General features: G+C 40.6%; 1 protein-coding gene across 1 annotated transcript; it reads right to left on the reverse strand.

Annotated features, from left to right (window-relative positions):
* Positions 1 to 26,559, reverse strand: si:dkey-3h3.3 (uncharacterized protein LOC100144568 homolog). Its single transcript, XM_060822660.1, has 4 exons — positions 26,471 to 26,559; positions 18,193 to 20,061; positions 9,351 to 9,568; positions 1 to 1,897 (listed from the first exon to the last, which is right to left on the reverse strand). Exons 1-4 carry the CDS (start codon positions 26,474 to 26,476, stop codon positions 1,828 to 1,830), a joined length of 2,163 nt encoding a protein of 720 aa, XP_060678643.1. The 5' UTR covers positions 26,477 to 26,559; the 3' UTR covers positions 1 to 1,827.
* Positions 26,560 to 27,048: the final 489 nt, after the last annotated feature.

Genomic DNA, 27,048 nt, shown 5'->3' on the forward strand with positions numbered 1-27,048 from the left:
TGCAAGATTGGCTATAATGGAAATTTATTTTAAAGCATGAAAATTTATATTAGTAAAGTATGGGATTGGCACCACCATTACTTTTACTGCATTTAACACAGTCACAGACATAATTTCAAAATATGCAAGCGGATGCAATTTTCAAATTGGGAATGAAGACATCACGGTAAATACTCTGGTTGAATATATGAACAGTTAAAATCGCAGAGAGGAATTTGAAATTACTGCAAGTGCTTGTTCGATTCAATCACACAGCATTTCAAAGTAATTTTTTTAATCCAACACCATTTTTTTTCTACCAGTTAACAAAAGATTCCGGGTACTACTTCAGAATAGATTATATAGAATAGAATAGCAAGACTGAAGCAGTGATTCAATCCAGTGACTGAGCATCTATAAACTAGAAAGACAAGACACTGCTTGCAGTTTGTGTACGGTCTGAAATAGCAATTATTCCAGTTCAATATGGCAGCATTAAAGTCAATGATACAAAAAATATACATTACATTTGTGATATGGAATTTATATGGAAGTTGAAAATGAAAGTAGGTACATGAATCGAGTGATGTTGTTTCAAATGTTTAATAAATTCCCTGGCTTCCTAAAATCTTAGAGATCTACTGCAAAATATCATTAGACCCATTGTCTGCCAACTATTTTAAGCATTAGCTTGCAAATTATAATTTGGTTTCTCCTGGAGAATTTAATTTCTCTTAGTCATTTTAAATATCCAAAGAAAAACACTCTAGAAAATCATTATGTTTAACTGAAATGTCAAGCTATGTGGATCAAGGTTGTAATAATGATGCCAAGGAAACATAGAAAATGCCAGCAGATGTAGTTTTGTTTGCTTTTATTTACTATTATTCTTTTATTATTGATTGCTTTCCTTGATTCTTAGCTAATCTTATTCTTGCTATAAATTTACCACCTCTTTCTATGCACAGAGAGCTGTGCAGAAATAACAGTACTGTGCTGTATGGATGAGTTTCATTTTATAACTTCTCTAGAGTGAAAGGAAAATCCAGATGAGTGAAAAGGGACTGCAGTGTAGAGACTGGGAAGGCAACTCACAAAAATCACCATAGACAGTTGATGTAGTTTTGTTATTTCAGTTTTTCTCTCTTCCACCAACAACCTACATTGCAGCATTGACTGAATCTGCTTACTTTCTGCATTTCCACAGAAACTTAAATGCCTTTAGTTACAAACACTTGGAAAGACAGGTCGAAGTTTGGCTTTGTACTTGGGCCTGAAATAAAGAAATGACTTTCCAGATGGAGGTGATAGAATGCAAGCCATTACAGATTCAATAGTTTCAACACCATAAAATACATACCATTATATTTACATAATTCATGGAAACACATCCCAGTTAAATATTTGACAGATGTAAGTTAAAATTAATTTTTTATACATCTACTGAGCAAAATCAAATTATGATATTTTGAAGATAATTATACATTGATGCATTTGGAGAAAAAATGGTGCATGAGACAAGCTGGACAATAAGAATTGCTGTTAACACTAAATATATACAACCTTAATAAAATCATTTTGAAATCCACGTGGAGCAATAATTCCTGATAGACAGAATTATTTAACTCAACCATTGTAATTATGTATTTCAGATTAAGATCAGAAATCACACAACAGATTACAGTCCAATAAATTTACTTGAAATCACACGCTTTTGGAGCACTGCTCCTTCATCAGGTTCACCAAAAAACTTGTGATTTCAAATGAACCTGTTGGATGATAAACAGGTGTCATGTGACTTCTGACCTTGTCCACCCCTGTCCAAAATCGACACCTCCATATCATATTTCAGTATATGCCTTTGGCCTTCAACTCATCCTGCACTCGTGCCAGATAGGTTGGATCAGGATACCCAAACCTGAAAAAAGAACAATATTTTTAATGAAACCAAGATATTTTATAGTTGGATCACAGACATGGTTCAAGTATCAGATCAATTCAATATAAATCATAATTGTATTTGACAAAGTTGTTCTGGTTCTTTTGTTAAGCACTTTAAATCAGTGCACTCTGATTATCATAACTACCATCTCTGAACACAACTTCTCCTTATTTTGTTAAATCTCTTTTTAACACTCTGCTTTCCTGCAAAGGGAAGTGCACACGTTAGCTTGACTATTATCGGCCAACATGTTTTGCATGCTGCTGATGACTATTCTCTATGATAGCTGGATCTGCGTGCATAGTCTGCACATCTTGACAAAATACATTTGGCACGATCACCTCAGGTAAAATATTTATTCTTGCGGCGCAGGTCTCAAGATTATTAATCAGAACAAAATGCACACGGAGAAACTGGGCAATCAAAATACTATAGCAGCTGGATAGTGACTTTGAAAGGCTGGTAATGTATCTTTAGAATAACCGCCATTGACTACTTGCATTTAAAGTGTTTAAATGCCATATACTGTTGAAGTGGGAGTTGACAAGGGGCACACAGACACAAGATGGCCGCTGAGCCATAAATTAGTCATTTCGCACACAAGATGGCTGCTGAGCCATTACGAGGAAAACACAGCAAAGCATACATAGATATGGCCTGAGGCTAACAGGATACCAGCACAACAGACACAGAGCATAGACAATTAGTTCAAGGTAGATGTGGGAAGAGACTATACATACGTAATGTCTACCATTGTAGAAGTACCATTGTAGTACCTGCCGAAGTGTCTGAGTCCAACGTTCAAAAGAAATGTTAACTACCTGAGACTGCTTGTATGCAAGTGTTAATACTTCAGATCTGCTGTAATGGAAAATAATCTTCCTTCTGGGTGTAGGTTTGCTCACTGAGCTAGAAGGTTCGTACACTAGGTTACATCATCAGAGGGCCTCCGGATGAAGCACTTTTGGCATGGTTCGCTTACTATGTATGTGTGTTTAGGTTTCCTTGGGTTGGTGATGTCATTTCCTGTTATTTTTCTTAGGTTTCCTGCTATTTCCTACAAAGTACCTTACAAGAACTGTAACAAACACTACATTCAACAAACAGGCAGAAAGCTAGCCACCAGGACACATGAACATCAACTAGCCACAAAAAAGACATGACCACTCTCACTAGTATCCTTACATACAGATGAGGAAGGAGACCACTTCGACTGGGCAACACATCCATCCTAGGACGAGCCAAACAGAGACATGCACAAGAATTCCTAGAAGCATGGCATTCCAACCAGAACGCTATCAACAAACACATCACTATAAATGCCAGAGGAAACATCACAGAAGCGTTTCACAGGAGGTTCCCAAGCACTGAGGATGTCACCTAGACAGGGGACGAAACGTCTGCAACACAAATTCCCAGTTCGATGAACTGGACTACAACAACGAGCACCCGAGCTACAAATCTTCTCTCAAACTTTGAACAAACACATCAACTTGGATCCCATTTACCACCCCATGAGAAAAATAACTGGAAATGACATCACCACAGAAAATGGCATCAACAGCCCAAGGAAACCTAAACATACACAGAAAGCAGGCCATACCATCAATGCTTCATCTGGAAGCTCAATGATGATGTTGCCTGTAGGGTGATGAAACATCTGAAAACGAACCTTCTAGCTCAGTGAGCAAACCTACATCCAGAACCTCAACCTGAGCTACAAATCTTCTCAAAACTCGCTAATGATCTTCCTTCTCAGGAAGGATGATTAAACCACTGAAATTGACAATGATCTTGTAATGTTTTCTGTAAACCATGCTGTACAACAAAGATTTGATACTTGAACTATTGTACCGTAAAATGTATGAAATATCATGACATGTGCTCCGAGAGTGAGAGGAGGCTCGCAGCTGACAACCGTGTTGATGAATGTCTCTCTCTGTCTCTCCCTGGAGCTCCGGTCTCTTTGTACAATAAACTCTGTCATTCGATCCTGATTCTGACTCCGAGACTGCTGATTTTCCTCACAACACACTGAAGCAGTCTGTGCACCTAGATTGTTTGTTCACTAAACATCTGTCAATTTTCCATGCTTTTGATGACCATGTTTTGCTGAAGCAATTTTGTTTTACAACAGCAATACCATTACATAAGCCCATAATGTAAACTGTGATAGGTGATATTAATACAGCCAGGCTCTTTTTAATTCCAAACCTTACTTTGAATGCAGTTTCCAAAACCACAGGGTACTGTATTTATTAAAATTTATTACATTTTTATAAACCAAACTGAACAACTGAATTTGATAGACAAGGTGTTGAAAATAGTCCCATTCTTAATCTCTTAACACAACAGAAGCTAAGCATCTCCCTTAACATTCAATGCCATTACTATTGCTGAATACCCCATCAACATCCTGGGGATTACTACTAATGAGAAAGCCTAGCATCAAACAGTCCTAGCAAAACTAGAATTGATGAGAATCAGAGAAAACTTCTCACTGATTATAATAGCAATACCTAGCGCAGGGGTAGATAGTTGCAGTTGGAAGTCAGTCATTCAGCCTCCGGACATAGCTGCAAGGTTTCCTCAGTAAATATTTTCAGAGAGTCTATTCACAGTTGTTATGACATACTTCCGGAGAAGTTGGTAGTTGAATCCAGGCCTCATGGCTGAGAGATTTCACAGTACCACAAGAACCCTGCTCCAGCCCAACCATCTTCAGCTGCCTCATTATAAAGTCAAAAATGGGGATATTTGTGTAATTTTCAGCACCATTAATGACTCATCATATACTGAAGCAGTCCATTTCCAAATGCAATAATACCTGGTCAATATCCAGGTTTGGGCTGAAAAGTGACAAAAATCATTTGTGCCACACAATTGGCAGGCAACAACCATCTCAAACAACAGAGAATCTAACCATTATCCTTTAATATTCAATGATATCACGTTCGCTGAATCACCCCTATCAACATTCTCAGGATAACTATTGATGAGAAACTGAACTGGACTAACCATATAAATAAATACGTTGGCTACCAGAGCAGCTAAGGGACTCCCTCTGCAGTGAGTAAGTGATCTATCTGCACAATGTCTGCCTACCATCTATAAGGCTGAATTTAGTGGATGCAGCTCCACTAACACTCAAGAAGCTTGACACCAACCAGGGTCAAGTAGTCTGTTTGACTCATATCCCATGCATCATGTGGCCATAATGGTGATTAAATCACACACACTTACTTCTACAATTGCCATACATTCACCTACCTGGTTGCAAATGTTGTGTGCATTCACATAAAATGCTTCTAATTCTGCCTTTTTACCACTTCTGTCACTTAACCCTGGTTGACGCTAGGGCAGGTTTACACTGGTTTCATTAATAACTTCTTTACTTCCCATAAACAATTTATTTTTATTCCATTTGAACTCCCTCTCACGTTCTTATCCACCAAGCATGTTAACTGAAGCCCTTCCCAACAATTCAAGCCAATTTCCCCAGGAGGAAATTAATTTTATTTCTAATGATATGTAACTCATCCTTCTTGTACAGATATTACAGATCCAGTTGCAGTTCCCCAGATATCTAAATTCCTCTCTCCTGCACCCATTTTTTTCAATCACATGCTCATTGGCTCAATCTTCCTATTTCTACCTACTCTCCAGTATGTTGGATTGGGACTAATCCTAAGATCTTAACTTTTTAATGTATTGCCAAGCTCCCTAAATGCTTTCAGCGCCTGATCCATCTTTTAATCAATGCGGTCTGCACCCTCTGACACTTGATATAAAAATGTTTCATGAAAGCTGCAAGCCCCTCCAATGTTCTGCATACAATCGTAGCATCAACTTCCGGTTCCAGACGTCATTACTGCACATGGACCTTAGAGGTTTGTGCAGTCAGAAAGAAAATTAGAGGAATTAAGGGAGAGCACTGACCTTTATCCTTGTGCAAATGAATATCCTGCAGATGTTTTGTGTCACCCTCGATCCTGGAACTAAGGAGGCAACATTACACCCTGAGCACAGAATCGTCTGTCTGTTCTTCTATCCATTAAGCAGTCTACCACTATTGCACATCAACATTTCTACTGCTCCACCTGTACAGCTGAACCACTTGCAATGCCATAAGCTTGGCTCTTGCTTCATTCCTCTCACGAACCATCGCCCCTATTAACCTGAAATAGATTCATGAGACTCCTGATCTACCTGCCAGGTCTTCCTAGGTTGTCTACTAATTATCCATTCCATTTCTACCTGCATGTTTTTAATCTGTGGTGTGATCACATTGTTGAATGCGCTAACCATGTAGGTCTCGGCTTCAAGGATGCACCAGTGACAGCATCCTCCACTTGAATCCGAAAACCTGAAGCTGGAGCCACTCCCTGCACACATGACTGTCACCGCCACAAAAAAGTCCACAACTCCCCACCTGAGACAGAATGGTATTCCATAGATTGAAGCTGTCCTGTCATGCCTTAAACATATTTTCAGACCATTTACTTTGAAATGAAAACCAAAATGTAGGAAGTAAATTGCTCAATCAACTGAACTGACTCAGCTTTTGCAAATAGACACTCATACGGAGATATTCACCACTTAGTTAGCTTACAATTTTGCAGGGATTACTTACTTTTGTCCCAAAACTGGGTACATGTTGACTCCCAGATTGGCAATAATATTGAATCCCAGCTCCCATGAGATGGAGAAACAGAGTGTCTCTCTGGCTTCAAGCCTGGGTCTCGACTCACATCCTCCCACTGTCCACTATCTTCAGACTAGCTCAAACTCACAGGGTAGAATGTATATAAATCAATGAGGGCACTAGGTCAGATTGAGGAAACAGTTAATAAAGCATTGATCCTGGGCTTTAGAGATAAGGCATTAAGTACAAAATGAAGGAAGCTTTGGTGATTGCTTTATTAGATGTGCTTCGGCCTGAGGTAAGATGTTGTGCTCAATCTTGGACCACACTTGCAGGAGAATGTGAAGGTACTGGAGAAGGCACAGAAAAATATTATGAAAATGGATTCAGAATTAAGAAATCTCAGCTACAATGATAGATTGGTCAACCGTAGACAGTTCCCTTTCAAGAAATGAAGATTCTGGCATGTCTGCATCATGACAGGAGATTTGGCAGAGGTCTTCATAAGTGGTTTGGAGCAGAGTAGATAAGAAGAAATTGTTCCCATTGGTCAAAGGATCAAGAACCAATAAGCTGACATTCTTCCATCTCTGAGAGATGATGGAACTACAGCAAACAATTCAATGATGTGAAGCATTTAGCACACCTTTGTTGATAGCAATGATGGTCAATCTTTGAAGGGCATGTTTTGCAAAGCTGCCAAATCACATAATGGACTGTTATTGCCAGCATTGGCACTTGTTGGTAAGCTGCTATAGCCAGTGCTCATTATGTTAGTGTATACTCAACCACAGGAATCATTATCATTTCCCACTTTTGTCAGCTGGCAACTCTAGGTGCAATAGTTAACTACAGCCTTCATGTCATGCTTGCAAGTACTCGAAAGAGAGTCTTGGCAACTTATGGGTCTCCACTCCAGCTGCCTCACTTTAAGGTGGTCCTTGGACAGTTCTGTCCTAAGATACGTCCAAATGGCTCATTTGGAAATTTTAACTAATAACAGAAAAGGTGAAGTTAAAAATATATATGGCATCTTGAGATGCTGGAAGAGTTGCTGAGTTTTTCCAGCACTTTCTGTTTTCATCTCCAATCTCCAGGTTCTGTGGTGTTTTGCATTTATTTGAGTATGTACTGCTCTATTGGAGCATATTCTCTGAAGATATCATTGTCTTCTTCTCTGCTGAATACGGAAATAGTGTTTCCTTCCAGCAGTTTCTGCTTTTATTTCTGAAAGCTTGAGCTACAAGCAACTGTTCTGTATTGTCCTAAAATTTCACCTGGATTCTCTCAACCTTTCTGAAGACCGCACAGCTTATTGCTCTAAATAGACTATCTCAGTGGTTAGCATTGCTACCTCAGTGCCAGGAACCCAGGTTCGATTCCAGCCTGTTAACTTCAGATGGTGCGGGAACTGAACGCACTCTGTTGGTGTCACTCTGCATCACAAACCAGCCATCCAATCAACTAAGCTAAACTTCATATGGCTGAGGCTTGACTTCATCACACAGTTGACAAATTGCAATTTAAGGATACTACCTGGCTGAGGTAATATATACTGATAAAACTTTAACATGACATATTTTAGGCTGGGAAACACCGGCTGAGATGCAACATTTAACGCTAGAAAGTGGGCAAGTGCAATGGTGGTGTAAGTAACAGGGAATGGAGTCTAGCAACAGGGAAACCAACAGATGCCAGAGCAGGGTAAACCCAAATAGTCACCTGTTCGTTCAGCTATAACTTTGTAAAGTGCTGGGTTGAATTAAAACGGTAAAAGCTGACAGTGAAAGAAACCCAAAAATTCCAGTAAATTTTATTCAAACATATGAATTAAGGTGATGGTCCGTTTTTCCCTTCAAGCTGGCTCAATTATTCAATTATACTATGGCTATTTGAATCAATAATTTGAAATGTAAATGGACCAGTCTTCCAGCTACAAAACCCATCTCTCCAATAGTGTAAACACAGAGCTCTGAGCTGCTGTTTTTCACGGCTAAACAAATCACAAATCCATCTTTGCCGCAGTCACTGAAGCATACGTCTGTATTTCAATACCCTGCAAAATTCACATAATCTCCAAGGCAGTAAAAGATGCTCAAATTATTACACCACTCTCTTGATCTGCCAAGCCAACTTAAAGTTTTAAACATGAAAGTGCAATGCTAGGAATAAAGTAAAAACAAAAAGTGCCAGAAACACTTCGGTCAGGCAGCATCACTGGAGGGAAACAGAGTTAGCACTTCCGTTTGAAGATACCTTGTCAGAAATGTTACTGGGTGGGTGTGAATTCTCAATTTCTGCATATTACCAGGCCTGCTGGGCATTTCCAACATGTTCTGATTTCAAATGAAAGCCAGAAAGTGTTGGAAGAAATTCAGCAGGTTTGGCAACATCTGCGGAGAGAGAAAGTTTACTTTGAGTCCAGCATGACATTTTGTTTTTGTTCAGATTTACAGCATCTGCAATATTTTGCCTTTATTTTCTAATTTCAATTTGCCATTTATTATTAAAATTTTAAGCATACTGCAAAACATTACCCAATTGAATTAAAACATCTGGCAGTAGTGGCCAATTATACACCTTGTCAAAAATTCTTCTGGCTAAATTTCCTTTCTACTAACGCACAACATACAACTGGAAGTCTTATCTGCCACCACCTGTTTTTGGGAATTACTGTTAAATTGAGTTCTGGGGAGTTACAAGGAAAGACTTACAGAACTATTGTAACTTATTCATTTATCAGGTGTTAATGTTAAACATGATCTATTTTAATAACACACTTACATTGATGGTCCTCCCACTGTATTTGTTTTGTGATGAATATCATTCCATGTTACCACATTACTTCTCCCTGTAGTACTAGATGTTCCAACAGTGAAGATCAGCCTTTGCTCAAAAGCACGCCTCAGTAACTTATACACCTTTCTTCCTTCAGCATTGTCTGGCAGGTACGCAGTACGTGTTGTGCCATAATATCTTTGTCCAGGGTGAGGATGTTCTGCCTATGATTTATACAAAATAATGTTACATAAATTGTGCATATTTTATTAAAACCAAAATAATAAACCTGCCTCAAATTACAGTCTCGTGAAAACATGACCAGTTTAACCAAAAACTCAAAGAGATTTGCAAGCTTGATTATTGGTTTGTGCTGGTTTAGGTAACTGCAAACAGGATTTTGGAAACAGATGTTGCATCTACCCATAGCATCCTGAGTTAAGATTGTGGGAACACTCTGGAGGCAGGAAGCATGTTTCCGCTGATGGGTGAGTCCCGAACCAGAAGACACAGTTTAAAAATAAGGGGTAGGCCATTTAGAACAGAGTTGTGGAGAAACTTCTTCACCCAGAGAGTGGTGGGTGTGTGAAATGCTCTGCCCCAGAAGGCTGTGTAAGCCAAGTCTCTGGAAACTTTCAAGAAAGAGTTGGATAGAGCTCTTAAGGATAGTGGAATCAAGGATTATGGGGATAAGGCAGCAACAGGATACTGATTGAGGATGATCAGCCATGATCATAATGAATGGCGGTGCTGGGTCAAAGGGCAGAATGGCCTACTTCTGCACCTATTGTCTATTGAATTAATACTCATCTTCAGTAGCAGAGGCAAAAGGTCAGAAAAACAAATAACACTCAAAGATAATTACCAACTCCATACATAAAGCTAAGTATTTTGGGATTTTGTAAATTGATGGCAAACAGATCCATATCAACTGGCCTATAGTTAAATAAGCACCTTGTATTAGATTCCTAAGGTCCACAAAAATGATGACAGGGCAACTAAAACTAGTTTATGAACATAAAATAAGAAATAGAAGCAGGAGCAATGATTTAACCCTTTGAGCTTCTCCACTATTCAAAGATCAAGGCTGACCTTCGACTTTAATTCTGTCCTCCTGCATTACCCCCATACTGCTTAATGGTTTTAGCAACGGTAATTTTGCCTGTCCACATCAAAACATAAGTCACAACAAATATCAACACCTGCAAGCAAAAACTATACATCAGTGAAACTTTGAACAATTTTAACCTTTTCTTAATAAGCACCACATCCTCAAATTTCATCATTCTGGGGGGTGGGTGGGATCGTCTCAGGAACAGATTCTTGGGGATATGGAGGAATGAATATGTAGAGAAATCTGTCAAGCTTGAACATGATCAAAACTAAGCCTCTATCACCTCATTCTAAGAGACTTGCATAGATTCACCATGTTCCAAATGATTACTCACAACGTCTGACATTCTTGATCACCTTCAAAGACCTATTACTGTATTTGACCTGTCAACACTCCACTCACACTATTTGCATAGTCTTTTGATCTCTCTTCCCATTGATCGTGCTGTCTGTAAATTCTATGCCTGTGCGCTTCTCTCCCACTTCACCTGAAGGGGCAACTCTCTGAAAGCTTGTGATTTCAAATGAACCTGTTGGACTATAAGCTGGTGTCTTCTGAACTTGTCCACCCCAGTCCCTTATTCTGTGACTGTTTCCCTGCTCTAGATGCCACTCCTACCCAGAAGAAACATTCTTCCTACATCTATCTATTGAGCCTGAAAGAATTTTGTGTATTCCAAAAAAATCAGTTCTCATTCTTCTAAATTCAATAGAATGCCTTTTCATTCATTTGGTTCACCTGAGCAGTTAGGAGAGAATACAGCCTGAGAGAGACACAGTCCAAGTGTGTGTTTTGGGGGAATTTAGAGCACTGTGGGATTTGTGTACAGAGAGCAAGAGATTTGTCTGTCTTTTAGTTCATAGTTGTAAAGTCTTTTATAAGGGAAGGAAGGAGTCAGGCTTTAGCAATAACTTCAATTCTCCTCTGGCCACAAGCAGTGCCAGAGGACTAGGGAGATCAATGTGGTACCATTATTCAAGACAATGCCAGAAATAAACTAGAATGCAGCATGGTACAGCATGAAACATTTACTTTGCTCTGCAAATTAAGAATCCCTACAGTACAGAAAGAAGTCATTCAGTCCATTGAGTCTGAACTCTGAAGAGCATCCCACCCAGATTCAACACCCTACCCTAACCATGTAATCTTGAATTTTTAGCATGGCTGATCCACCCAGCCTGCATGTCCCTGAACACTATAGGGCAATTTAGTATGGTCCCTAACACAGAGAGGCAGCAGTGCTAGCCAGTGAGGAATGGCTCTGCAAATGGTTGTGCAAAGAACTAAGAACACAGATTAAAAACCTCTGTTTTGTTGTTTGTACATTAGATTCTAATTTCTTGTATTCAATATTAAGGTGCTTGGCTCAACTTAAATTTTGACAGAGAAGAGCTCAAGAAACAGAACATGTTCATGGCAAACACACACAAACGATGATCCTGAAATTACAGAATAGAAAGCAGAAAGAGAGGCTAGTTGGCTCATTAAATCTGTGCTGGCTGCATGAAACAACAATCTAGTTAGCTGAATTTCCTTATTCATTTTTCAGATCCCTGCCATTTTGTACCCTTTCAAGTCCAATTCATTGTTGAAGGCCACAAGTACATTTGCTGCCTTCACCTTGCCAGGCAGTGCACTGCAATTTCTAATTATTGTTACAGAAGAAGTTTTCCTAGTGTCATCTCAATAGCTTAACTTTATGGAAAGCATTTATGATTTTGAAGACATTAAATTTTCTTTGAACCCTCTTTATTGTAAATAGACTAATTCCAGCTTCTCCAATTGATATATAAAACCAATTTAAATTGCCCCTGTACCCTCATCATGTTATTTGCGAATTGTACAAAATCCAAGTCAAACTGGTGTTTATTTAGGTTCAGTATAACCTCCTGATTTATGTTTCCATGTATCTATTTATAAAGCTAAGTAAATATGTTATGTCAACCTAACTGTGCAATCTTCAAAATGAAGTTTACAAATATCCATAAATCTAATTTTTCTTTAATTCCCTTTATCATTGAAGCATTTGGGATGTATTAATTATCTTTCTCTTCATACCAAAATGCATCAACTCACAGTTTATTGCATTGAATTTTAACTCTCATGTATCCTCCCATTCTAATAATCAGTCTGCATTCTCTTCAAATCCATTACAGTACTATCAGCAAGTACCACACTTGCAGCATCTGTAAAGTTAAAATTGTGCCCTGCAGTTCGTCAAAGTCAATAATGTCTGTCAAAAATAACTGTATTGAACACTGGGAATTATGAAGCAGCATTCTCTAGACTGAAGACACACCTATCTTCAACCACTGTTTTCTATTGTCAGCTAATTTTTGTTCCATTGGCATCTACTTTCCTAAGTCATTTGAAAGGCCATGTACACTTACATGTGCTGGAATTAACTGATTTTTAATCTACATTTTGATTACTGCACACAATTCCTGGCCCCATAATAATAAAGCATCACAAACACCAGAAAGAAAATGTAAAAAAAAATAAAGGTTTATAAGGATCGCAACAGAAATGAGAGAAAACAGCCATTGGAAAAGATAGAATAGGCTTGGATTTATTTTACTGGAAAAGAGAAAATCTGGAGGAGGTCTGATAAAAGGTCTTTAGATTTATAAATGGGCAAAACATACCAATGAGAGAATGTTTTCACTTCTGGCTGAGTTCTAAATTCAAGGATAATAAATACTAGATAGTTATTTGTAATGGTAATACTATTAACAGTTACTAGCAGTGACCCATTGATATTATTGCTGGACTATTAATCCAGAACTTCAGCTAATGTTCTGGGTCTTGGGTTCGAATCACCCAATAGCAGTTGCAGAATTTGAATTCAAACAAAAATGTGGAATTAAGAATCTACTAATGACCATGAAAACCAATGTCAAGAAACAAACAAACAAACAAACAAACAAACAATCTGACTCACTAATGTCCTTCAAAAAAAAAGGAAATCCACCATCCTCAGTGTCTAACCTACATGTGACTCCAGGTGCACAGCAATATGATTGACACCCAAATGCCCTCTGAAATGGCTGTGCCATTCACCTGGTTGTGTCAATCATAATGAAGTCTCAACAACGAAATGAAATTGGACAGATGACCTGGCATTGACCCAGCCACAGTAAAAGACGATGGCAGGAACAGCCCTGTTGACCCTGCAACATCCTCCTTACTAACACCTAGTGGCAGGGCCAACATTGGGAGAGCTGTATCACAGTTATACTCACAGACTGGAAAGGCACCACCATCACCACCTCTGGATATATCTCACTGGCAGGACAAACCTAGCAGAGGTGACAGCACAGTGGCATACAATCGGGAGGAAGTTGACCTGGGAGACCTCAACATTGGCTGTGGAATCCATGAGGTTTAAGATTTCAGGTTAAACATAGGTAAGGAAACCTGCTGATTGCCACATACCATCCTCCCTCAGCTGATAAATTAGTCTCCTCTATGTTGAGTAAAACCTTAAGAAGGCACAGAGGGTGGCAAGGATACAAAATGTACTCTGGGTGGGAAATTTCAATGTGAACCACCAAGAGTGGCTAGGCAGCAGGACTACTAATTAATGGTTGATTTCTCATGGACACAGCTGCTGGACTGGATCTGCAGCAAGTGGTGGGGGAACTAACAAGTAAAAACATATTTGACCTCATCCCTGCCAACATGCCAACTGCAAATGCATCTGTCCACGACAATATCAGTAAGTGACCACCATGCACTGTCCCTGTAGAGACGACACCCCACTGTCACATTGAGAATAACCTCCATTGTGTTGTATGGCACTGTCACCACGTTAAATGGGACAGACTTAGAACAGATCTAGCAACTCAAGACTTGGTTGACCATGAGGTGCTGTGGGCATTCAACAACTGCAGCAGAATTCTAATCCAACACGATCGGCAACCTCATGGTCCAGCATATTCTTCACTCAACCACTACCATCAAGCCAAGGGGTAAGCCCTTGTTCAATAGAGAGTACAGGAGGGCATGCCAGTAGCAGCACCAGGCATACTTGAAAATGAGTTGCCAACCTGGTGATATTAAGTAACAGGACTACTTGCATGCCAAACAGCTTTTTCTGTCACTTGCTGTTATGCTAAGTGATCCCATAATGAAAGGATCAGATTTAAGCCTGCAATCTTGCCACATTCAGTAATGAATGGTGATGGATAATTAAACAATTCACTGGAAGAGGAGACTCCACAAACATCCCATATGATAGAATAGCACAATACATCAAAGTAAAAGAGAAGGCTGAAGCATTAGATTGGCCTCCTCCAGCGGTCCCTAGCATTACAGATACCAGCCAACTTCGGACTATTTGATTTACTTGAAGTGATATTGAGAAACAGTTGGAGGCAATGGATACTGCAAAGGATACAGGCCCCCAAAACATTCTGGCAATAGCACTGAAGACTTATGCTCCAGAATTTGCCGTTCCCGTAGCCAAGCTTTTTCCATACATTTACAACACAGGCATCTACTCAAGAATGTGGAAAATTGCCCAGGTAAATACTATGTTTAAAAAAGCAGGACAAATCAAACCCAAGCAATTACCACTCTATCATTCTACTCTCTATTATCAGTAAAGTGATGGAATGTGTTATGAACAGTGTTATTAAGCAACAACTGCTCAGCAATGCCCAGTTTGGGTTCCACCAGAACCATTCAGATCCTGACTTCATTACGGCCTTGGTTCAAACATAGACAAAAGATCTGAATTCCAGAGGAGAGGCAAGAGTGATAGTCCTTCACATCAAAGCCAGATTTGACTGATTGGTATCACAAAGCCCTAGCTAAATTGCAATCAAAGGGTATCAGGGGGCAAGCTCTCTTCTGGTTGGAGTCATACCTGACTCTAAGTAAATGAATCTTGTTGTTGGAGATCAATCATCTCTGCAGGAGTTACTCAGGGTAGTGTCCTCATCCCAACCATCTTCAGCTGCTTCATCAATGACTTTCCCTCCATCAAAATGTCAGAAGTGGGGATGTTCGATGATTGCAGGATGTTCCACATCATTTGTGACTCCTCAGATACTGAAGCAGACCATGCTCAAATGCAACAAGACCTATATGATATCCAGGCTTGGGCTGACAACTGGCAAGTACCATTCACACACACACACAAATGTCAGGCAAAGACCATTTTCAATAGGAGACATACTAACCACAGCCCTGTGGCATTCAATAGTGTTATCATCACGGAATACCCCACTATCGATCTCCTTGGAGGCACCATTGGCTTAAAAACTCAAATGGACTCGCCACATAAATACAGTGGCAACAAGAGCAGGTTAGAGGCTAGGAATATTATTGCAAATAACTCACTTCCTGACTTCCCAAAACCTGACCGCCATCTACAAGGCACAAGTTAGGGGTTTGAGGGAACTCCCCACTTGCCTGGACGGGTGCAGCTCCAATAACACTTAAGAAATTTGCCACCATCTTGACCAAAGCAGTCCAACAGATTGGTACAACATCCACTCCCTCTACCACCAACGCACAGTAGCAGCAGTGCATACTACCAATCAGATTTAGATATTATTGTCACATGTATTCAAGTACAAGTACAGGAGAATAAAAAAAATTGTATGTCACCACACACCCTCGGTACAAGGGTTTCTCCGTACAAAGTAGTTAACTCCATACAAAGAAGTTAAAGAAAAGCAGAATTAAAAAAGTTAAGCATTATTTTTCTACTTATTCTATAAAGGTAAAGAAATAAAGTTACAATTAAGAAGGATTTTAATGTTAATTATAAAAATAAAGAAATTAAGTCATAAGTTCAGCAAACGTCAATGAGTCCTGGTTATGTCAGTCTCCAGGAGACTCATCCACCACAGCAGATACCAGGGGATATCCCCAACTTCCTGTTCTTCCCATATCTGCCCACAGTGCCCACTGATGCTGCAGCTTCCGCAATCTCTTGCGGTGCCTCCAGAACGTGCACAGGCAGAACCCACCTGCAGGCTGAGACACCAGCACGAGCCACAGACAGAGCGGGCCGAAACACCACCTCTCCAAGACGCACCACAGAAATTCACCATAAGATAATTAGATCACTATTCCTGGGTCAAAATTCCCTCCCTAAGAGACTTGTGGGTCTACCCACAACATATGGACTGCAGTGGTTCAAGGGGGAAGCTGACCACCACCTCCTCAAGGGCAACTGGGAAGGACAATAAATGCTGGCCAGCCAATGTCTGCACCCCATGAGTGAATTAAAAAAATAGTAACTTTAATAGGAAAAAAAAGGGAAACTTCTTCATTCAGAGAACAGTTAAATGTGAACCTTGATAACACAATAAGCATTGCATGCAAACATTTTAGATGCATCAGAAGCAAATGATATGGGTACATGGGAATACAGGAAAAGGAAAAGAAGGTGGTGAGATGGGTGTCATGGGACGAGACTCGTAAGTGTATTAACATGGGAAAGTATGAGGTGATTGATTGAACTATAAGGAATAAAAGAGGCATTGGCAACTTTAAATAAGGGGTACAAAGAGAAAGTCATGGAGACACTTGTGCACACATTTAGAAACAGTTCATTAAGGATGTGGGTCTTACAAGCAGAGGCATAACTAGCAACCTATGCTAAACCTACATTAACATTGTTTTGGCCAAGCTGAAGCACTGTGCCTAATTTTGGGCATTTACTTGAAGGAATGACACCAAAATTGGAGGTGTAGTGAATAGCAAAGAAGGCTACCTCAGATTACAACAGGATCTTGACCAGATGGGCCAATGGGCTGAGAAGTGGCTGATGGCGTTTAATTCAGATAAATGCAAGGTGCTGCATTTTAGGAAAGTAAATCTTAGCAGGACTTATACACTTAATGGTAAGATCCTAGGGAATGCTGCTGAACAAAGAGACCTTGGAGTGCAGGTTCATAGCTCCTTGAAAGTGGAGTCAGAGGTAGATAGGATAGTGGAGAAGGCATTTGATATGCTTTCTTTTATTGGTCAGAATATTGAGTACAGGAGTCGGGAGGTCATGTTGTGGCTGTACAGGACATTGGTTAGGTCACTGTTGGAATATTGCGTGCAATTCTGGTCTCCTTCCTATCGGAAAAATGTTGTGAAACTTGAAAGGGTTCAGAAAAGATTTATAAGGATGTTGCCAGGGTTGGAGGATTTGAGCTATAGGGAGAAGCTGAACAGGCTGGGGCTGTTTTCCCCAGAGCGGAGGTTGAGGGGTGACCTTAGAAGTTTACAAAGGTATGAGGGGTATGGATAGGGTAAATAGATAAAGTCTTTTCCTTGAGGTCGGGGAGGCCAGAACTAGAGGGCATAAGTTTACGGTGAGAGGGGTAAGATATAAAAGAAACCTAACGGGCAACTTTTTCATATAGAAGGTGGTATGGAATGAGCTGCCAGAGGAAGTAGTGGAGGGCTGGTACAATTGCAACATTTAAGAGGCATTTGGATGGGTATATGAATAGGAAAGGTTTGGAGGGCTCTGGGTCAGGTGCTGGCAGATGGGACTAGATTGGTTTGGGATATCTGGTTGGCATAGAGTCTATTTCTATGCTGTACATCTCTATGACTCTAAATACATGAAGGCTTTGGAAGGAATACAGAAGAGATTTACCAATATGGCTCCAGGAATAAAAGACTATGGATAGACTGAATGGGCTGATTGGTTTCTTACTGTACTGTTGTGTGATCATATCTTTAACACAATGTTGAAGCTATAGCAAAACAATTACTCACCCCCTGAATGCCATCTGGTATTGTATAGTGTATCTCAATTGTTTCAAATTTTTCATAACCAGGAAGGCTCATTGCCATGTTTCTGGAAGACATCCTGCCACCCTCAGGTTGAGTACCAATTATCTCGCCATACAATTCTCCACATATAGGACATGCAGACTTTGTTTTAAAAGCCACATTTATGCAGTCCTTACAGAATGAATGTTTACATTTTTTTAAAGTTTCTCGATCTTGAATTTCTTCCAAACAAATTGGGCAGGTCGAGTCTTCACCCTTAGCCTCCAATTTACTTGCTGAAGCTGAATACATCTTAGGTTTGTATTCCGATGATAAAGGTGGTCTCATGTTTGAATTTGTAGAATCAGGCATTGAATAGCTTTCCAATTGGTCAAGTTCAGATTTCAGGACATGTGCGTAGCTAATGACATCAGCAGGCTCTCCCATTATAATAAACTCTGTTTCCTTAGGAATAAGCAAAACCTTTGGAAATTTCTTTTGCAGAGATGCTCCAGTATCCTTCTTTATTGTTCTTCTGCCTGGGTTCTTTATCATTTCCATCTTTAAGTTTGTCGCAACTTTTTGATACAGAGTCAAAAATGAATCTGTTGCGCCACGGGACACTGAGCCATTCTTGTTACTTGTATACTGGACTGTAACATTATTGTCTCCAGAAGGGTTCATCTTTATAGAAACATCAAAGTCTTTCTCTAACTTTTGCAAATAGCCCCTGTAAATCTCTGTAATGTAATTTAGAATTGTTTCATTTACATGTAACTCAAAATTGGAAGGGGGCCTGGTGGATTCTGTACCAGGAGACCTGGTGGAATGGATGTCAAAGGGCCTGGCAGAATTGAATTCTCCACATAAAGGACATGCAAATTTTGCTTTAAAAATTCTGTTTATGCAGTCCTTACAGAATGAATGTTTACATTTTCTTAAGGTTTCTCGATCTTCACTTTCCTGACCACAAAACGAGCAGGTCAAGTCCTCAGACTTAGCCTCTAATTTACTTGCTGAAGCTGAATACATCTTAGGTTTGTATTCCGATGATAAAGGTGGTCTCCTATTTGAATTTGTAGCATCAGGCATTGAATAGCTTTCCAATTGGTCAAGTTCAGATTTCAGGATATGTGCGTAGCTAATGACATCAGCAGGCTCTCCCATTATAATAAACTCTGTTTCCTTAGGAATAAGCAAAACCTTTGGAAATTTCTTTTGCAGAGATGCTCCAGTATCCTTCTTTATTGTTCTTCTGCCTGGGTTCTTTATCATTTCCATCGTTAAGTTTGTCGCAACTTTTTGATAGAGAGTCAAAAATGAATCTGTTGCTCCACGGGACACTGAACCATTCTTGTTACTTGTATACTGGACCGTAACATTACTGTCTCCAGAAGGGTTCATCTTTATGGAAACATCAAAGTCTTTCTCTAACTTTTGCAAATAGCCCCTGTAAATCTCTGTAATGTAATTTAGAATTGTTTCATTTACTAGCAACTCAAAATTGGAAGGGGGCCTGGTGGACTCTGTACCAGGGGACCTGGCGGAATTGAAGTCAGAGGGCCTGGTGGCATTGTCATCAGAGGGTCTAATGGACTCTGTGCCAGAAGATCTGGTAGATTTTGCTCCAGAGAACCTGTTAGTTTCTGTTCGAGAAGACCTGGTAAGTTCCGCTGCGGAGGGCCTCATTTTAAGTTTCAATAACTGTGTGTGAATATCATTAATCTTTTCAAATGAATCAATAACTTCATAACTATTTCCATCATTCTTACACTTTTCAATTGATTTGCCTGATTGAATAATGTTCAATGCCTCATTTGCCTTGTCCTTGAAGATGTTTAAATCAATGACCGCTCTGACTTCAGGAAATACCTGAAATAAGTAAAATCCAACAATAAATATACAATGTTTCAATGTTACAGTTATACCATTTATAAATGTTACCATAAGCTGTGTTTAGTTTCTTTGCAAAAAAGAATTGTCTGCTATATCCCCTCTTCTAGAATGTAGAGTTGGAGATTAGTTTAACTTCATTTAGTGACCAAGGGTTTGTTAAATATCAGACTCAGAATCAGGTCCAGGCTATTTGACATTGAGCCTATTCTGTCACTTGACAAGTTCACAGCTGATCTGGTTGTGATCTTAATTCCATCATCATGCCTACCCCACATAACCCTTTACTCTATTGTCTACCAAAGAACTATCTAACTCTACCTTGAATAAATGTCACTGTTCGCCACCTCCTTCTGGCAGAAAGAACTGAAATCTTCTTAGGACCTAATATGTTTCAAATTCATCACTACTCATTCTTCTAAACCACAATGAGTTCAAGATTTCCTGATTAGGGCTTCACCCCCAATTGAGTGAACTTTCTGTGAATTGCTTCTAATTCAATTATCATGACCAAAAGTACACAGAATTCCAAAATGTCATCTCACCAAAGCCCTGTATATCTACAACAAAATTCTCTCACACTTACATTCCACTTGCAATGAACACCAACATCTGTCTTCTTAATCACGTGTTGTGCTGCAAATCAACTTTTTCATCATTCACATACCAGGACTGCCAGATCCATCTACATGCCAGAGTTCTGCAGTTCTCTATCCATTTATGTAAATTAGTGCTTTTCTATTCCTCCAGCCAAAATAGACAAGTTCAAATTTTTCCATGTTAAATTCCATCTGGCAATTAATTTGCCCCGCCACTTAAACTATCTAGCTTGTCAGAGGCCCCTTACCTCCTTCAGACAACTGACTTTCCAACCAATCTTTGCATCATCAGTAAATTTCGTTACTATCCACTTCATCCCTTCAACCAAGCCATTTATAAATCATAAAGGGTTGAGTTGTCACTAATGATCTCTGTGGCAATTGAAAATAAACAACTTGCCCAAGGATACACTTATCTATACTCTCCACTTTATGTTAGCTAACAAATCGTTTACCCATGCCACCATGTCCTTTTATCTTGAATTGTAATATTTGATGGGACACTTTATCAAATTCATTTTGCAAGTCTAGGTATTCCACTTCTAAGGAACCCCATACCCCTTTCATCTACTTGTTTGTCACTTCTTCAAAGCACTTTAATAAATTAGTTAAACAGTACTGCCTTTCCACAAAACCACTTTGACTCTGTTTAACCCTATTATAATTTTCTAATATCTTGCCTTGGCCACTTTAATAATAGGTACTAACAGTCTCACAACAACAGATGTTAGGCTAACTAGCCCAGAGTTTCCTTCTTTCTATCCCCCCCCACCCCACCCCCGCTCTTGAATACAAATGTTATATCAGTTGTTCTCCAATCTAATAAGGACTCTGAGAAGAATTTTTAAATTATAATCAATTTACTAGTCCCACGGTTATTTATTTAAAATGCAGTTTATCTACCTTTGGGAACCTGACAGCCTTAGGTCAAATTGTTTTAAAATCATCTTTGGAATGTTTTCTAAGTGTTTTGCAGTGAAGCCAGGCACATAATGCCTGTTCAATGTCTCCACAAATCCCTTATTTCTCTGTAATTGAACAAACACTGTCTCCCTAGATAATCAACACTAGCTTTAGTTTGTTATTTCTATTTAAATACCATTTAATATTATACTACTAGCTTTCTCTCATAACCTACCTTCTCCTTTGTTTCATATTTTAAAAGTCAACAAATAATATCTAAAAACTGTCTTTAGAAATACCACTGGTATTACAGATATTTTCAGTGTTTCTTCCAATTTTATACAAATGCTTCATGCTGCATCCTGCTCGAAGAATCTTTCTTTCACGCTGGAGTAAATCTTTGCTGAGAGTTCGAGTATCTTCTCAAGAGTGCCACTGCAAATCTTCTGCCCTTAATCTAGTTTCCAATTCACTTTAACTAGCTCTGACTTATGTTTTCCAGGTTTGAAAACCTGACCATAAACCAAACTCTTCCCTTCAAAATGAACAAGAAATATGATCATGTTATGAACCCTGCCACCCGGAGACATCTTTACCATGAGATTATTAATGAATCCAGTCTCATTGCTCACAGTGGAGTATACCAGGGAATAGCTGGTTGACTTCAGAATGTGTTTTTCTGAGTAGCACATTTTGAATACACTCAGGAGTTCATTTCTCAGGCTCCTTTAGCCAAATCTGATTTACTCAATCTATATCTGGATTAAAGGCACACAAAATCATTGTAGTATCTTTCTTGCATTTACTTCTCCCTGAATAGTTGGTGTTAAGCCATTTTTGGTATAGTGGTAGAATGCCCTTGTGTGTAGGAGGAAAAAGTGAGGTCTGCAGATGCTGGAGATCAGAGCTGAAAATGTGTTGCTGGAAAAGCGCAGCAGGTCAGACAGCATCCAAGGAACAGGAAATTTGACGTTTCGGGCATAAGCCCTTCATCAGGAATGAGGAAAGTGTGTCCAGCAGGCTAAGATAAAAGGTACGGAGGAGGGACTTGGGGGAGGGGTGATGGAGATGTGATAGGTGGAAGGAGGTCAAGGTGAGGGTGATAGGCCGAAGTGGGGTGGGGGCGGAGAGGTCAGGAAGAAGATTGCAGGTTAGGAGGGCGGTGCTGAGTTCGAGGGAATCGACTGAGACAAGGTGGGGGGAGGGGAAAATGAGGAAACTGGAGAAATCTGAGTTCATCCCTTGTGGTTGGAGGGTCCCCAGGTGTAAGATGAGGCGCTCTTCCTCCAACCGTCATGTTATGTTCTGGCGATGGAGGAGTCCAAGGACGTCCCAGAGGTGTTCCCTGAAGCATTCCGCAAGTAGGCGGCCCGTCTCCCCAATATACACAGTCACCTGAGGTGGGAATTGAACCCAGGTCTCTGGCGCTGTGAGGCAGCAGTGCTAACCACTGTGCTACCGTGACCTAGACTACACCTCCTCCCACCCTGCCCTCTGTAAAAACGCCATCCCATATTCCCAATTCCTTCGTCTCTGCCGCATCTGCTCCCAGGAGGACCAGTTCCAATACCGTACAGCCCAGATGGCCTCCTTCTTCAAGGACCGCAGATTCCACCCAGATGTGATCGACGATGCCCTCCACTGCATGTCCTCCACTTCCCACTACTCCGCCCTTGAGCCCCGCCCCTCCAACCGCCACCAGGACAGAACCCCACTGGTTCTCACCTACCAACCCACCAACCTCCGTATACAGCGTATCATCCGCCGTCATTTCCGCCACCTCCAAACGGACCCCACCACCAGGGATACATTTCCCTCCCCTCCCCTATCAGCGTTCCAAAAAGACCACTTCCTCCGTGACTCCCTCGTCAGGTCCACACCCCCCACCAACCAAACCTCCACTCCCGGCACCTTCCCCTGCAACCGCAAGAAATGCAAAACTTGCGCCCACACCTCCTCCCTTACTTCTCTCCAAGGCCCCAAGGGATCCTTCCATATCTGCCACAAATTCACCTGCACTTCCACATACATCATCTATTGCATCCGCTGCACCCGATGTGGCGTCCTCTAAATTGGGGAGACGGGCCGCCTACTTGCGGAACGCTTCAGGGAACACCTCTGGGACGCCCGCACCAACCAACCCAACCACCCCGTTGCTCAACACTTTAACTCCCCCTCCCACTCCACCAAGGACATGCAGATCCTTGGACTCCTCCATCGCCAGAACATAACAACACAATGGTTGGAGGAAGAGCACCTCATCTTCCGCCTGGGAACCCTCCAACCACAAGGGATGAACTCAGATTTCTCCAGTTTCCTCATTTCCCCTCCCCCACCTTGTCTCAGTCGATTCCCTCAAACTCAGCACCACCCTCCTAACCTGCAATCTTCTTCTTGACCTCTCTGCCCCCACCCCACTCCAGCCTCTCACCCTCACCTTGACCTCCTTCCACCTATCACATCTCCATCACCCCTCCCCCAAGTCCCTCCTCCGTACCTTTTATCTTAGCCTGCTGGACACACTTTCCTCATTCCTGATGAAGGGCTTATGCCCGAAACGTCAAATTTCCTGTTCCTTGGATGCTGCCTGACCTGCTGCGCTTTTCCAGCAACACATTTTCTGCCCTTGTGTGTAGTAAGTTATGACAGAATGACAAACCTGGACGAAAGCAAAAAAGCCAAAATGCTGGAAAAGCACAGCAGGTCAGGCAGCATCCGTGGAGAGAAATTAGAATTAACATTTCGGGTCGAGTGACCCTTCCTCAGAACCAGATGAAAGCAATTTGTGAGAAAAATGCAAAAATGCTTCAAGCAGATTTGCAGATGTTAAATGCATCCAATCTGCCAATGTGAAGAAATGAGAGGTTTAGGGAGATGCTATAATGTTAATGTGACAAGATGAGGAGGGTGGTGCTGGAAAAGCACAGCAGGTCAGGCAGCACCTGAGGAGGAGGAGAATTGATGTTTCGGGCATAAGACCTTCATAAAGTATGTTTCTGATGAAGGGCTTATGCCCAAAACGTTGATTTTCCTGCTCCTTGGATGCTGCCTGACCTGCTATGCTGTTCCAGCACTGCACTCTTCGACTCTGAACTCCAGCATCTGCAGCCCTCACTTTCTTCTAATGTGACTAGTAGCCCAGGTTGATAATCTGAGGAAATGAACTCAAATCCAACCATTATGGCTAGTAAAGTTTAGTCTCAACTGATAAATCTGGTATTGAAAGCTAGCATCAACAATGCTGACTCTGAAGCTATGGCTGGTGGTCGTAAAAAAAAGTTCCCAAATGTCCTTTAGGGAAGGAATTATGCCAACCTCCCCTTGTTTAACCTATATGTGACTCCAGACACACAGCAATGTGGTTGACTCAAATGCCTTCTGATCTGACTTATCCAGCTGATCAGTTAAGTGCAATTCGGACGGGTTACAAAAGACTGATGTTTATTTTCTGGCATTTTAAGTAACAGGAAGTGATCTCATTCAAATACAAAGTTGTAAGAATTTTCTATTGTAAAATTCCCCTGGCTGATACCAGGGAAGGAGTCTCAGAGTAAGGGGTAGGCCATTTAGAATTCATTTTAGAGAGGAATTCTTTTATTCACGGGCTCAAAGGGCTGAATCACCAATTGCACTTTTTCTTGGGTTCATTATTTATATATTCGATATGGTTTAAGTTATCTGATCTAAGCTTGATGATAATGGGCAACTATAATTAGCTTTAGAAAATAATTTGCAGGGGTGATGCAGCAATCAAACTCTGTTGGAGTCATAGAGTCATATACCATGAAAAGAGACCGTTGGGTCCAACTCTCCAACTAAGGGGTCAACTGTTGCAGCTTCCTTAATCAAATTTCCATTAATTATTATTCTGCAGGAACATTGAACAGCAATGCTACTAGACGAAGTACTGAATAACTGGTGGATCTCAATGGCACATGTCACATCGATTACAGTAAACTATTACAGTAAAATATTACAGTAAAATATAAAATATTACAGTATTGCAGAAAATAATTTTTGTCTAAAGAATTTTTGTAAAGTATGTTACATTCATACTTTGCTGATGTACAAGCAATGATACACTTTGCTTTTTAAAAATTGTGTTTATTACACAACTCATGGGGACTTAAAAACAGTAAGACAGAATCAATTTCATAACTCAGCAATTCAAACGAGACAGAAATATATACACATGGCACCCATTGAATATTGGGAGAACATTCATATCAGTTGTCTTCTATTTTATTATCCACCCCAATTATGTTATATTCACCTCACCTGTACCTAATTATTTGATTCACGCTCCTGCACCCAGAACATAGCAAGCTCAATAACCCATTACGCAGGCTGGTATTCTAAGGATTGTTTATCAATTTCAAAATAAAATCAATTGCTTCGCCATATTTACTATAGAAAATAACAGGCATTCGACCCACTCTTTCCTCACTGCTTTTGATTTTTTAAAAAACTGAAAACTGGGGGTGGGGAATGCTAAATCTGAATGACAATCAAAGTGATCCGGGGGGGTGGCGGGGAGAAAGAGGGTTCAACGCGCAGAGAGAGATAGGCCGGATAGCCTTTGAAAAACAACTGGCTGCAAGGCTGGGTCCAAATCAGAGTCTGTATGACCCCGATGAGTCGTCCTCGCCTGTTCAGGATCTAAGAAAGCCCAGAAGGAGCATTATGGAGACGCTGAGAATTCTGGAACTGCATCGTCAATGGAGCATAGCAAGTGAGTCACAACACCTTTATCTGAAAATACGTGCTGCTTCCTCAAACACACACAAACGGTGTGCTGCGTAGGATGAACACAGTGACAAATAGTTACCACACACCGCAACTCGACTGCTTTTGTCAGTACAAAAGCGTGATATTACACAACGCACCTCCATCTGAAGCGTCGGGATGGACGGTGCAGACACCGCTCTCGGACCAGGAACACAGCAGCAGACACGGACCGCGCTTCCACTCTGCACCCGATTCAGCCCGAGCGCCAGCACCCCGCCTCTCTTCGCTGCTGATTGGGGGACAGCCTGCCGTCTGTCCCCTCTCCGCTCTTCTGATTGGTGCACACGACTGTCAATCATTAGCTTTGATTCCGGGAAAGATCCATAGCTGACCCGCTTTTGGAAAGTGCAAAGTTTCACTTTCGTTAGTCCGCGACTCGGTTGGTTTCAGTTGTTTAATATTATTTTTCACATTTATGCGAAAGATGGGAAAATACTTTGCTATCTATCCCATTGACTGGAGTGGAAAAAGCACTGGTAAAGGTGGAGTTTAGATTTAAAGCATTTAATTCCACAACCCCGGGTTGGACCGTGTTTAGAAGCGCATCAAAATAGCAAAAGCAGGCCTTTCGATTCATTTTAATCATGCCTGATTTTAGCGTTTTCCGACATTTTCTCCATAATTTTTGATACTTTTGGCCCCAAGGGCTTTGTGCAACTTCTTGAAACCATACTAT

This window comes from Hemiscyllium ocellatum, chromosome 1 (genome assembly GCF_020745735.1).
Source record: "Hemiscyllium ocellatum isolate sHemOce1 chromosome 1, sHemOce1.pat.X.cur, whole genome shotgun sequence".
In the NCBI taxonomy this organism is placed as follows: Eukaryota; Metazoa; Chordata; class Chondrichthyes; order Orectolobiformes; family Hemiscylliidae; genus Hemiscyllium; species Hemiscyllium ocellatum.

Coding starts and splice junctions, on each gene's coding strand:
- si:dkey-3h3.3 (XM_060822660.1), bottom strand. Junction 9,569..18,192: donor TACCAGATGGCATTCAGGGG/GTGAGTAATTGT, acceptor TATAAATCATAG/GCAGAACATCCTCACCCTGG. Junction 1,898..9,350: donor ACAGTGGGAGGACCATCAAT/GTAAGTGTGTTA, acceptor TTCTTTTTTCAG/GTTTGGGTATCCTGATCCAA.